The sequence below is a fragment of the Nannospalax galili genome, unplaced genomic scaffold (genome assembly GCF_000622305.1).
Source record: "Nannospalax galili isolate Female #2095 unplaced genomic scaffold, S.galili_v1.0 scaffold241, whole genome shotgun sequence".
In the NCBI taxonomy this organism is placed as follows: domain Eukaryota; kingdom Metazoa; phylum Chordata; class Mammalia; order Rodentia; family Spalacidae; genus Nannospalax; species Nannospalax galili.
The window spans coordinates 2478353-2492885 of record NW_008345602.1 but is presented as its reverse complement, the minus strand read 5'-3'; the positions used below and the strand labels follow the sequence as shown (position 1 = coordinate 2492885).

The following is a 14533-nucleotide window of genomic DNA, read 5'->3' as shown; positions in this document are numbered from 1 at the left end:
AAAATGGCAAATTTTTGGCTTCTTTCTCCCTGGTGACGAAGACCAGGCAGGCTTTTTTTCTCCTACTGATAAGGTTCCCTTCTGGCTGACAAGTCTAGACCAGTCAAGACAAGTCCAAAGTCTAGTCCCGGACACATCTCAGTTTGGAACTATGTACCTGTCAGCCCTCTCTTTGTTTAAGTTGACCAATCCAAAATTAGGGAAGGGGGACCTGCCCTATACCACTATCAAGAACACATGAAAGGCTCAGACCCTCCTAGGGTCTTTGGATTTTCAGTTTCCAAATCCCCTGTCCACTTGCGGACAGTCTTTCTCTCCGTGTGAGTGTGTGTATGTGTCTCTCTGTTTCTCTGTTTTCAATAAAGTTTGCTTGCTATGTCTGAGATTCCTTTTCTCTTTTCTGTCTTTCACTTAGTGTATCTGTTAATGATGACCACCATGCAAGGGAAGTGCTCTGCACCACTGGGTTGTCTATCCCTACTGCATCTTTTTTTTTCAGGCCCTTTTTTTTTTTCTTTTGGGTCTTTTTGAGACAGGGTCTCCCTGTAGTCCCAGCTGGCCTGGAACTCGCTCTGTAGATTAGGCTGGCCTGGAACTCACAGAGATCCATATACCTCTGCCTTCCGAGTGCTGGGATTAAAGGAGTGTGCCACCACACCTTGCGCTATATGAGATTCTTCTTGCTTTTTTGATGGAGAGAACAAAATCAAGAACCCTAGACAGTAATAATTTGGAATAAGATTGCAAATTTAGATCAACACGGGGGTAATATTGTAGAGGGCAACAGAACACATCTTCGGCGTCGTCTGTACTAGTGGACAGAAATCACAACTCTACGTATGGTTATTATCTTCCACCTTTCGAACAGTTTTGTCTTCCCTAGTAGGACTGGCCGTGAGTGTGCAGACATTGCTCTCGCATGCTTCTGAATGGGGCAAATCTGAATCATTTTGCCTCTTAGTAGATTTTTGTTGTTGCTGTTTTTCTTTTAAATTTGTGAGCTATAATCCTGTGATGTGGGACCAAAGCAAGTCCAGGAACATACCACCCACCTACTGTTTTCCAAGGTGCCTTTACATGCGCAGTTTCCATGATCCTGACCCCAGAGCCCTGAGATCTTCAGGTATTACCTCTACCTTCACACGGAGGAAGCAGAGGGCTGTGGTGATCAACACTTGGCCACAATCCTGGTCAGAACCAGGATCAAACTGCACTAACAGATCTGAACACAAACCCACAGGGTTGGCTTACCCTCCAGTGACTCCACAGCGCAGTGAACAATGTAGATGGAGAACACAATGTAAGTGCTTTGCTTTACAAATGAGAAAAGTGAGGAGCAAGATCGCCTGCCTCACAAGTTGGCAGAACTCTATAGTAGCCACTTCTCCAAAGAAATCCCAAATTATGTATGTGCACTGTAAAATAACCACCTGGGGTTAGCCTGTCTTGTGTGGTGACCCAAACCTGACCTCTGGGGGCTAAGACTACCATGCAACTGGAAGCCCCACTTCTCTGCTGTACCGAGACCTATTGAGACAGGTAAGTAACCTGGGCTTGCCCCCTTCCTTTTTCCCATGGAAACAGCTTCCCACTCTTGTTCTCTGCTGTCTACTTAGGCAAGTTGATAGACTTCACAGGAAGGTGTTATGACAGGCTACAGCTAAAGGTACTATTTCAATCAGGGTTATTTGCATTTCAAAAGGATTCTATTTGGGCTCAAAAGCTTTCCCCTGGGGTTTCTAACAAATAGGCAGAAGTGACAGGAGGGGCTGTAGATTTTTTTCTTACCCCCCACGTTAGCTGGAACTGAGTGCACAGCTCACATGACTCCTTTGTGTGCAGGGAAAGGGCAGCTGAAATGTTCAGTGCAACATCAGAACACTAGAGCTGGACTGCAAGTCATGACTTTTAGAGGTCCTTTCCAGTAACCCTCAAATCACCCATGATTCCACCTGTGCCTAGGAAGAATATCCTTGAGTGCCAGTCTCTGACCGGGCCAGGCCGTTTCAGGTGCATCACCTATAGAAACTCATTTAATCCTCATAAAGATGTGGGGAGATTTCATCAATGAGGAAACTGAAGTAGAAGTTGTGTAAATTGACCATGGTCTCCCAACCGCAGACAGAGCCAGGCTTCAAATCACAAAATGGTTCCAGGCCAGCGCAGTAGACAATATCCGATATTGCCTCTCTTGTCACCTGGTTTTCATCTTCGAAAGGGATGTGATTTGTGTTCAAATAGGTTTCAGAAGACATTCTAATCCCTGGGAGGGTCCAGCAATGAAGATTTTGAGGGCTGAAAAGTTATTACAGAAAACCAAGCCAGACAGCTGGAGGGGTAGGGAAACAATAAGACAGGAGAAACCAAAATATTTTTACATGCTGTGACACTAATACTCACCATTATTTTATGTAACACTAAGAAACAAGCTGCCAAATAATCAATGTGTTGTGTATCGGTGCACACTGAAAGATTTGTTAAGATGTGATTTTTTTAAAAAACGTCAATGTGCAGACCCAGATTGAAAAAATACAGTAACATGCAGGCAACGGCAGACCAGGAGCTGAGCAGCCCGTGATCACAGGGAGAGAGGCAGCTTTCAGCATTTTGCTCAGAGGAGCTGCAGCTCTCTAAATGTTCTTTCTGGATCCTGATCAGAGTACTTGGTCCATTAAGATTTGGGGTGCACGTCATGATTCTTGGATCAAGGGAGAGGTCATAACGACCTCCTCTTCCTCACCTAAGATTGAAGAAATGTGCCAGGTGTGGTGGCGCACGCCTTTAATCCCAGCACTCGGGAGGCAGAGGCAGGTGGATCTCTGTGAGTTCAAGGCCAGCCTGGTCTACATAGTGAGTTCCAGGCTACAGGGAGACCCTGTCTCAAAAAGACAGAAAAAAAAAAAAAATTAAGAAATCTGAGAGAAGACTTGGAGAGGTGCCAGACAGAAACATGTGCCTATGAACAGTTCCAGCAGATCCACGTTTACAACTAGACAGATAGATACTGAGAAATTCAAATAGGGCAGAATGGTTGTTCTGGTAAGAAAACCAAAACTCAGACCTGCTCAGTTTCCTGAAAAGCACTTTCTACTATTAAGTTGCTCTTCCAGATTCAGATTCAATAACACCAAGTAGTCTGCTTTTACTTTTACAGGTAGATTCATGCATAGAGATAGGATACAAGGGATTTTTTTTTTGCTGTTGTTGTTTTCTGTTTTGGTCTCTTTGAGCCACGGTCTCTCTGTAGCCCCAGCTGGCCTGAACTTGCTTTGTAGGCCAGGCTGGCCTTGAACTCAGAGATCTGTCTGCTTCTGCCTCCAGACTGCTGGGATCAAAGGAGTTCACCACCATGTCTGGCTCAGGATGAGTTTTAGTGCAAGATGAGTTCCATTTAAAAGGAAAGTCTGTGAGGCTAGAGAGATGACTCAGTGGTTAAGAGCACTGGCTGCTCTTACAGAGGACTGGGGTTCAGTTCCCAGCACCCACATGGTAGCTAACAACCTTCAATTCCAGTTCTAATGCCCTCTTCTGACCTTCATGGGCATTGTCTGCATATGGTGCAGTTACATACATGCAGGCAATCATACATGTAAAATAATTAAAAATAACAGAAGTCTGCTTTCAAGCATATGAAAGTCATTTAAAATATCTAAATTATTCATTATGCTTAGTTATAGTCATTAAGAGTAAAGTCAGATTCTCATGACCTTACCAGACCACTATCGCCTCTCATTCAAGTACTTGGCACAGAGGCACTACTAAGAGCTAACCACATCCTCCCAAGATGTTATTAATTCACTAAGAACAAGAGAACATGGGCCAAACTTTCTCATTCCCATGTTTTTGCTGCCTGTTCATGGGCATGAGCCCATGCTTACAAGCTTACAAACTGAATATTATAAATGAGTGAAGCATTTTCCTTTTTATAAACAATTCCAAACACCATTCTTTCACAGGGATAGCAGTAGAGGCCTCAGTGATGTCTCCTAAGGCACTGTTTTGGGCACAAATATACACAGCAATCAGTGTGTTTGCAGACTACAGAATGCAACGCAGCCAGTTAGTACTACACATAAGACAGGCAAGTCAAGAGATGCTGCATCTCCTAGGTTATCCATTTGAAAATCTGAAGACTTCATCTAGATAGAGTAAGGGATTTGGGTCACTTTGGTGGCATCTGAAATTTAGAAAAGGAATGAGGGACAAGATTATATATAAACTTGTTTCCTTAGGTTAAGCATAATAAATGAAGAGGTTTTCTTTTCATTCTCTTTTGAGCTGCTGGCAATGGAACTCAGGGCTTCCTGCGTGTGAGGCAAGGGCTCTGCCACTGAGCCCAAAGTGGAAGTATCCACTGCTTAGCTCATTAGTTTAGTCTAGATGCTTTATAACCAGCTGCATATTGGCCACTGCTCTGAAACCTTGTGTTCGTTTCCATCTTCTGTTTCCTTATCCCTTTGAAGCCCAGGCATGATCCTCCTGCCAAAGCCTCCGAGTCTGAGATTTACAAGCGAATGCCACCAGGCTAGCTGTCCATGTGTTAGTTTTTGTTTGTTCAGAGGGTGCAGGCATTAAAGATGTGCACCACGCTTGGCTACATGTGTTATGCAATTACTATGTCAGGCTTAAAAAGAAACAGGTATTCCCTTCCTCATGGACATCTGATTCCTAGAAAAAGCACAGTGTTGACCCAAGTTGAAAACTACAATCAACTGAGTTTTGAAATTATGAACGTTCTCAAATCCTGTAAGTTTATCCACAGAAAACAAGTACCCGGAGTAAGCTAGGTCTGTGGTTTTATATTTAACACCATTTGCAGACTGTTCCTTCCAGAAGTAGCAATATAAGCAAAAATGGCATAAAATCACAGGAACAAAGAAAACAGAAGAGAATCAACAACTGTCTGGAACAGGAAGCAAGCCAAATATCAAGTGCAAGTAGAAGAGCAAGTGAGTTCTCATAGGTACCGGGAGATCCTAGAAGGGAGGTGCCACACTATGGGAAAGGCTCAGGAAGCTCTAGGATGGAAGTGGGCGACTGGTCAAACTGCTTGACCACTCCTTTCCTGCCCTAGACTTTGTGGACTGAAACTGCTCCAATTCCTCAAGCCTAGAAGGTGCCAGGCACAGAAGCAAGAGGGAGCAGAATTACTAAATGCCAAGTTGGTCCATGAAAACCCAGGGAGTACTGAGCAAACAGGGTGCTTGGCTCCCCAGAGGTCACCACATGGCTCCAGAAGAAAGGTCCAGATGCTGACATCTGGAAGACCTGATGGGAACAGCAAGATCCCTCATCACCCACAGCAGTCCGCAGCGGAAAATGATAAATGCAGCTTCCTTGGGCTTGTAGGACGTGTGGAGAAAAGGGAGCCTCAAACACTAACAACGAGGAGCAGGCCATCGAAAAGTGGCAGAGTAAAACTGAAGAACCAACCATAAAATACACCTTGGGAGACGCAAGAGAGCACATCCAAGAAATGAGAAAATGACATTTCACTGGAAGAACTCGCCAAGAAATTGGGGGGAGTAGCTAACCCAGAACACAGAACAAAGCCAAGAGATGAAGAGAAAGGGGGCTGGAGAAGTGGCTCAGTGTTCAGAGCACTTGCTGCTTTTCCAGAGGACCCGAGTTGAGCTCCCAGCTCAGGCAGCTCCAGGGGCTCTGAATCCCTCTTCTGGCCTCCGTGGGCCACCAGCATCCACAGCATACACTCCCACAGACAAACACACACAAAGAAAAATACAAAGACAACAGTTCAAACCAGCATCCAAATACAGTAACTAGAGTTTCTCAAAGAAAGATCAAGGAAAGCAGAAGGGTCTGAAAAATCAGAGAAACAGATGCCTGACAGAATGGAAGGTCTTGGTTTCTCTCATTTAGATGGATTACCAGGCACCTAATGTGCAAGAGACACACAGGCCATATACCAAGGTAATGAAATATGTATATGGTCCTGAAGTATGAAAAGATCAAGGACTTAAATCTGAAAACACATCTCTCATCTTCCAAGGCCACATGTAAAGTGTAAATAAAGATGGCACTGATTTATACTGCAATACACGACAAACAGTATTAACTAGTGCTTTCAAACCAGGTGTCCAAGTGTAGAGGAGGACTTCAGACTTGCCAACTCCTTACAGTTTGACTTCACATGAATTTATTTCTCACAGAAGGCCTGCTAGAGGTTATGACTCTTTCAAATAAGAGTGTTAAGAAGAGAAATGGGCTTTCTACAGACGGAAGGCTCAGGAAGGTGGTGGTGTGTGTGCAATTCCTCAGGACATATAGAAAGCTAAGAGAAGTCTCTCCAGAAGGAAGTAGAAACGGTACCTGACCTGAAGCCCTGGACAGCCTGCATGAAACTGGCGTTCAGGGTCAGGTTAGCATACTTTTGGCTGCAAATTTCTAAAGATCCAAATCATAGTGAAAGGAACATAAATGGAAATGGAGGTCTGTTTTCCCACATAACTGGAGGTCCCAGCCCAGCCCAGCGCCATTTGACCTTATGCTTCCACCTCTTGCCCAGGCATGTTCAGCATGCTTGGTATCTTTTCTTATAGCTGCAAGATGATACACTTCCAGGCATCCTGCCCTCACTTCCAAAGTGGGCAGGCAGCTGGACTATGGATCTGGGCTCTCAGAAACCTTTCTCCGGACCACCTTTCCTCTAAGGTTCCCTGGCTGGGTTCTGTCCTAAACTCATTACTGACTTAAGAGATAGACTTCCAGGATTAGTTCACCATAGTACTCTTCTGCACGAGACACAAGGGGAATAGCCATGTAGCTGAATGAGTATTTGCAGTGGTGACCCACATAAGATGCACCAGTGCAGCGAACACTGACAGAGCCCTCACAGAGACACCAGAGTAAGTAACAAGGGGGAGCCGTACCAGGTTAGCAAAGGAGGGAAATGCCTGTTGGGGAGGTGGTGATATCCCCTGTAAGAGAAGTGTTTAAGCAATTCTGGTGCAAAGCTTGGGGAAAAAAAATTAGTAATAGGGATGTAAAAAGCCTAAGCAAATGAAAATAAATGTGACAACGAATCATTCCAGAAAAAAGAAAATGGTAGAGCAAAGGAAATGACAGTCTAGCACTCAGTCCAACGCTGCACGATTTATGGTCTAACTCTTCTATCACAAATGCAGTTGTACTGGGATGAGAGCTGAAAAGGAGTTAGAATGGTGAAGTCTTCGTGTGTATTTTCTGCAATATGAAGTCAGAAGTATCCAAAGTAGATAGACTGAAAATACACACTATAAAAATAACATGTTTAGAAATTTACCAGAGCTACGAATAACTGAGAATCACTATGGTGAGAAAGTTAGAAAGTTAGGGGTATAGGAGAGGTGGCTCCACTTGATACAAGCTTTACAAAAGCATTTTTCAAGTTATGCATTTTAGTTTCAAAGACGAAACAATTAGCACCCAGTCCCTCCTCTCCGAATGGCCCTTTAAAGAACACAAATCAAATCAGGATGTAGTCCTCACACCAAGGGAAATCTAATGCTACCTTTCCTCCATTTATTCCACACTCCATCTGGTTTTCCCAGCTGTCCTATCCTACCTCCTCAGACTCAGGTGGGTAGCAGCCTGGGAGAGAATCCACACAAGCAGCAACTGGTTCAAGTCTCTGGAACCGGTTCACTATATCTCAAGAGGAGAGTGCAGCGGAGTCCCAGAAGCCAGTGTTAGGAGTCCTGAGACTTGTAGTCTGGACAGGTAAGGCACAGCCAGTTCTCCAGTGGGACATAAATGCAGTCATTCCTAGGGGAGTGTCCTATTACAGAAGACATCTGGAGGTAGGACTAAGGCCTGTCATGCTACATGAGGCCAACTGGTCTACCAACCTTCTTCAGCTGCTGCTAAAAGTCAGCTGTAGCAAACATCCTACCTGCACTCAAATACAAACAAATACCCAGCTTTTACTTTTTACTCAAGTATTTGTACTGTGACTATTTTAGGGACAGGGCCAAGGGAAAATGTCTTTTGGCAAGGCTTTTATTTTGAAAGCCCAAATGCAGAAAGAAGACTTTTTCAGTGACTTTGACGTTAACAATGATCCCTGATCTGATTCCTCTAGCATTTTCCACCATGTGCTAAACTTACTCAAGTGCCCTTTAACAAAACAGGGACTCCTCCTGCACAACAGCTACAAAAGAGCCGCCCTCACTGCAAGGCCGTCTCCCTGGGTTTCCCATCTCCACTTTATTACTCTCACTAGAATCCCCTCAGCTTTTCTTCTCCATATCCTGTCTGCCTTTGGCACAATACTTCTTTGAAGTCCCACCTCCTCTAGGAAGCCTTCTCCGATTTCTGTGTACTTAATCTGTCTTCGTTCTTGAATTAAACAATCCAGTCACACTTTAGACACCCAGCCCCACCATATCAGCCCGACGGCTAGCCCTTCCACATCACTGTGATCTGTGTACTACTCAGTCTGACAGATGACATGGTTGGCATTAAAACAAAAGGCCATTTTTAGAAACAATTTTATATAAATCGATCCTTTTACAAAGAAGGACATATAGAGAATTTCCAAACTATGGGTGGATCCTACTCTTCCCCTCTGCACTGGAAAAGTACGCCATCTTGTTCTGTACTGTTGCACCTACGCAGTCAGCTTTTCAAGCAGCGTTTCTACTCCTTTGCTGGTGCTTTTGTTTTTTTCCAATTTAGGAATCAGACTTTTCAGTCCAGCTTTAACTTTATTTACAACTTCTTGGTCACAACTCTGAAGAAGGCTGAAGAAAAGAAAAAAAAAAAAGAGAGACAAAAGTTAAATTTCACAATCCTTGAATCTGTATTATTGCATCTACAAAATAAATGAATTCATTTTGAATCAAGTGCTGTAATTACACACAGAATAATTTAAAAAATATTTTATTATTTTTATGTGTATGAATGTATTGCCTGCATGTATGTGAGTGCACCTGTGTCGTGCAATGCTGCGGAGGTCAGAAGAGGGCTTCGGATGTGAGTGTACCTGTGTTGTGCAATACTCAAAGAGGTCAGAAAAAGGTATTGGATCCCCTGGAGTACTAGATGGCTGTTAGCCACCATGTGGGTGCTGGGAATCGAACCTGTATCCTCTGAAAGAGCAGCCAATGCTCTTAACCAATGAGCCATCTCTACAACTCCTGTTTTGAGTTTTAAATAATCCAGTATCTAAAGCTAGCACCCGATGCTTAGTAAATGCTCAATAACTGTGATTCATTAAACAGGGCAGGGCTAGGTCACAGGGATCTGACCACAGACCACCAGCCCTGAATTTCTTGTTCTTCATTAGGAGCATATTTAAATGTTGACCTCTGAAATATATTCTAGAAAGAAATCACTTGGTGTTTTCAAAAGTCCATGGTCCCAGTAACTCCCACTATATCAATAAAGGGGAGGGTCAATTAATAGCACCAAGCAGCATCCTATGGCTTGTGGGAGAGAAACAAAAGAACAGCCTGCCAACTACAAAGTAGAAAAGTGCCCTGGTGACTCGTGACGCCTACACTCTAACAGTGGCTAAACAGTCACACAACACAATTAATACATGCTAACAGCTAATAAGCATGTGCTACATACAGATACAGCAAGAGGCATTTTACATGTCTTGGTTTCTCAACTTTAAGACTACAATTAACCTTGTTTTACAACTAAGACAAACTAGCAAAGCTCAGTGATTTTTCCAAAGCCTCACAGTACTTGAGGCTTGGAAGCCAGGCAGGCTGTCTGGAGCCTGTCCTCTAGGTGCAGAGAGCTCGGCTGAGTTATTTCTCAGCCAACACATAAGGCTGTTTTTTTCCCTTCTCAAAATGCTTTTTCACTTACTCTAAAAAGATTTCACAAAACACAAAACAGAGCATCAAACAATCCCATAAAGAAAACACAAAATAAAAACAAGCAGGGAATTTAGCAAATAAATACTATTTAAGCATCAACCAAAAATGCTGACTGCATTTAAAGTTACCTATAGTTCAACCTCTATTTAGAGCCTCAAATACTGCATGTGTCTCCGTATTAGTTCCACAGTAAGTATGCAGTAGCATTCTTGTGTCTAACTGATGAGCAAACTTCACAAATTCAAGTCATGGCATCACTGAATGGAATGAAAGCATGTGTCAGTAGGTATTAACATTCCAAATTCCTGGTAAAGAAATTTGGGACAAAAAGGTTTCTGTTTCAGTCAATGGTTTTGACTGTTAAATACCAACTGGAAAATTAATTAATTTCATTGATAAATGGACACTCTGACCTGAATGTAACACCCATATATTCAGAGATACAGATTGACTTAAACAATGAATTCTCTTCTCAGTATATGTAAATTAGATGAATTATATATTGAAATATTTAGCCTAATGTTTACAGTGCAGCTAAACTGTGCAGCAAGTTGCAGTGAAGTACGCGGGAACTCCAAATTAGAATGAGTACCTGTTTTCTCACTGTTTGGCAACAGAGTACCAGAAAAATAGGCATTGATTCAAACAGCACACAAATTGTATAAAATGAGTACTTTTAACAAAGACCTGTAAATTATAACCTCAACTAGGCCCAGAGAGTGATTTAGAAGAGAGACTTCCATTTACACATCATCAACCCTCCATCAGTTTTAGTTAAGCACAAACAATAAGCACACAGATGTTACTAACAGATCCTTTCCCAATTCTAGAATCACCAAGGCAATGAAAGAAAATCACCTGTGAAGTCTGGTATGACTAAAGCAGTTTTGTTGTGGTTTCTGTAGGCACACAGTTTATTCATTAGGAGAAAACAGAATTATTTTTTTGGTCAAAACCACAACTGTGGTGAAACTACACATGTTGTAAATGTCTTAATTCTGTGATCTTTGACATCTAAGAGATGACAGTTAAAATTATAAGGACTCAAGAGCTACACTTGCTTTAAAATTCTATTTGTCATGGTGGCGCACGCCTTTAATCCCAGCACTTGGGAGGCAGAGGCAGGCAGATCTCTGTGAGTTCAAGGCCAGCCTGGTCTACATAGTGAGTTCCAGGACAGCTAGGGCTACAGGGAGACCCTGTCTCAAAAAGACCAAAAAAAAAAAAAAAAAATTTATTTATTTACCTATTTGTGTGTGCGTGTATGTGTGTGCGTGTGAGTGTGTGAGTGTGTGTGTGTGTGTGTGTGTGTGTGTGTGTGTGTGTGTATGTGTGACTACAACTTGCAGGAGACAGTTCTCTTTGTCCACCATGTGGGTCCTGGAGACTGAACACAGGATATCAGGCTTGGCAGCAAGTGCCAGATAAGCCATCTCACCAGCCCCCATCTTTACTTTTTAGTTACCTGTCTGGAACATGAGTGGTGGAGTAAAACCACACTACTGGAAACAAACACTAGAAATGAGAAATAAACATGTGTGTGCTTTGCATGACTCGGTCCCAAGCAGAGACACATACCTGGAGAGAAGGATGGCGCCCCGATTGATACTGGCCCAGGACCTCAGGTTCTTCATGCCAACATGCTCTACAAGTGTTTTAGCAAAACAACCTGTAAAATACACTAAATTTAGAACATCAGACATGTACCAATCCTCTTTTCTTCCACCCTTAAGCTTGCAAATGCTTCCATGAAAGTTAATAAAATACCTCTCACACATTCTCCCTCAGCACTAACATTCCAATGCAGATTTAATACTGTGTTAACACAGCCAAGTCTTTTAACTCATGCAAATCCTAAGTTCTTTTTAGCAGTAATTACCTAAGAAAAACAACAGATTATTTTAAAGTGCTCATCTGGTCACACTTGCATTTCTTTGTAATATTTAATGGTTTAACCTTGACCTGAAAGCTATTCAGCAAATAAATGTTTGACAGCTGCATATCATGTATAGCTAAATCAAGTTTTCCCTTGCCGAAGAACACTTACCTAGAAGGTGCCAGGAGCATGGTCAGTGGCTGAGGAATAATTATTTTGGGTTACACGCTACAATTTCTCTCTACAACGCTTACATAGCCACACACCAAAACCAGAATTCAGTCAGGTGCGGTGGTATATACCTGCTGACCCAGCACTTGGGAGGCTGAGGCAGGAGGACTGCCCTGAGTTTCAGGCTGGCCTGGACTACAGAATAGTAAGTCTCACCCTTACCCCCCACTGTTCATCTTTAACTCTAGTACTTCTGACTCCCAAGGTCTTGGTATACTATTAACTGTGTCCTCTAAGTAGAACTCATTTTTGGACAATGGAGAAATTCTAATGGCAGATGGGGAAAGGATGAGCAACAAGCTCAAGTAGGTAGTGTGTATATAATTCATTCAGACAGACAAGTGGAGCTGGGCATGGTGATGCACACCTTTAAACTCAGGAGAGGAAGGGGGATCTAAAAAACAAAACAAAACAAAAAAATCCACACAAAACAAAGATACACAAGTGTAAGGACACCTTAAAAACCATGGAGCCCTTTCAGCTGTCATGGCACCAGCTTAAAGAGGGACAGACACCAGCCAGTGAGGCAGCATGCTTTCTCTAGAATACTGCCATTCCTCCCTCCATTAGGGGTGGACCCTTCTGCTGAATCCAGGTGGTCTCAGAAAAGTGACAAGAGATGACTTCTGAGGATTAATCATGAAAGCATAACACATACACATGCTTTGTTTGCTTCCTTGGGATGCTCAACTTAAAAGCTAACCACTGGTTAGACACGGTAGGTTGTATGTTCCTTTAATTCCAGCACTCAGGAGGTGGCTTGTTACATAGCAGCAGATAATCCAAATAGCCAGACACACTCAAACCATAACTACACCAGGCATATCTGGGAGCTCTTGGCATATTTTTATTGAGAAAAACTACTAGAAAATTCCCTGAACATTAACTTCTCTAGTATATACATATACAAAACTGCTGTGAAAAACAGTGCCAAGCCCTTATTATTGTTTAGTGTGAGAGGTGGCAGCGCTGCAGTGACAATGATGGCCCCAGCACTGCAACTTGCATCAAGTCAGAAATTCATGACCTGTCACTCTTTTCAGTCACAGTAATGGCCCAAACTTGGTGGTTTAACACCAAGCGGAGTTTGGATCTAGTAAGAGGCAAGGAAAGGCAGAACTGAGAGGCAAGTGCCACACAGCTTCCAGCAAGATGGCCATGGTGCTCGCTCTTCTTGCTGAGTTTCCAGGGCTGCTGGGAGGCTGAGAACCAGGAGGGGCCAACGTCAGTCTTGCCCTTTCGTCACATGCACTTCAAAGCCCAGCAATTGCAGCCCCTTTTGAAAGTCTCTACTGACAGCAGTTCTTGACTCACACTTTTGCAGAACTAGAGACAAAAATATCTACAATGGCTCTGCTTCCCTGGGCCTGAAAGACCAGCCGCAGGCCTCTCTCTGGGTAAGTCCATCGTGCTCCTCTCCTAGCCTGCACTACCATCCTCAGGCCTCTTGGGGTAAGTCTATAGCCAACTCTCGTGCCGGGACTCCCTAAGGCTCCGTGCCTTGACTCCCCCAGCCTCATTCACCCTCCCATCTCCACCTCCATTCTCTCCTCCAAGTGTGGGCCCTGCCCCATACCTTGTCTTGGGGCCCCAGACACCTGGGGAACCAACAATGCTTCCTGATCCTTTTCATCCAGACCAATGTAGTGCCTTCTATGGGCCCCAGGAGCACTGCTTCTGGGCCTGGCCCCGCCCTCACCTCCCTCTGCTTCCCTGGGCCTGCATCAGGTCAGAGAGACTGACCTTTCCGCTTCCTGATCCTTTGCATCCAGACCAACCCAGTTCCTAAGTGCAGTCCCCAGGAGTCCTTGGGGCCTCTTCCCCGCACCATCTGCCTTTGCATCTCTGGGTGGCAAGGCCACCAGCTGCCCTAGACCAGCATCTTTCCTGGGCCAGGCTCCCAGGCCAGTCCAACCCCCAAATTCCTGAGGCCAAAATTGTTCCTGGAGAGATACAGACCTTAGGAGAAAGCCCGAAAACATAGACCCTCATCTGAATTGGGCCTCTGTGGGAACTCCTGAAGACAAAAGCAATCCGGCTACTCCAATATAAAATCAAAAGAGAGAACCGGAAGCTTAGACGAACCAGCTTTTCATGCCCAAAAAAGTAAACCACAAAGACACATAAATTTCACAAAAAGAAGGAGACCTAAACTTGAAGGCCTGAGTCTCACACAACTTCATGCCCAGAAAGTAAACGACAAAGGCACATAAAGTTTATAAATAGAAGCAGACCTAAAATCAACAAAGGAAGGCTTGAGTCTCACACAAGAATCAGAAACTATGAAAGAAATTCACATGTCAAAATCACAGAGAAAAAATAGTAACATGAAAAAATAAATAACAAATCCCCACCAAATACCAATAGTCCTCTAGAGGAGTACAATAAGAACCCCTTAGAGATAATGCAGGACATGGAACTCAAAAGAACAATTATAAACATGATAAAAGAATTCAGTGAATTGAAAGAACACACAAAGAAATCAAAGAACTGAAGGAAGATAGGGATAAACTTCTGAATGAATTCAGAAAAGAACTAGAAATATTGAAGACCACTCAGGCTAAATGAAGAAGGAAGTGAAACACTCAGCTAGACG

The 14533-nt window shown here is 43.4% G+C and overlaps 1 protein-coding gene across 2 annotated transcripts in view; it reads right to left on the bottom strand.

Annotated features, from left to right (window-relative positions):
- Positions 1–8473: 8473 nt before the first annotated feature.
- Pum3 (pumilio RNA binding family member 3) overlaps positions 8474–14533 on the bottom strand; it is a 46402-nt gene continuing 40342 nt past the window's right edge. For both annotated transcript variants that reach the window (XM_017800264.2, XM_008841685.3), the window contains exons 17-18: positions 11409–11499; positions 8474–8741 (exon numbers count right to left, since the gene is read on the bottom strand). In XM_017800264.2, the coding sequence (XP_017655753.2) occupies positions 8609–8741; positions 11409–11499 (224 nt within the window). In that variant the 3' untranslated portion in view covers positions 8474–8608. The remainder of the gene's footprint in view (positions 8742–11408; positions 11500–14533) is intronic.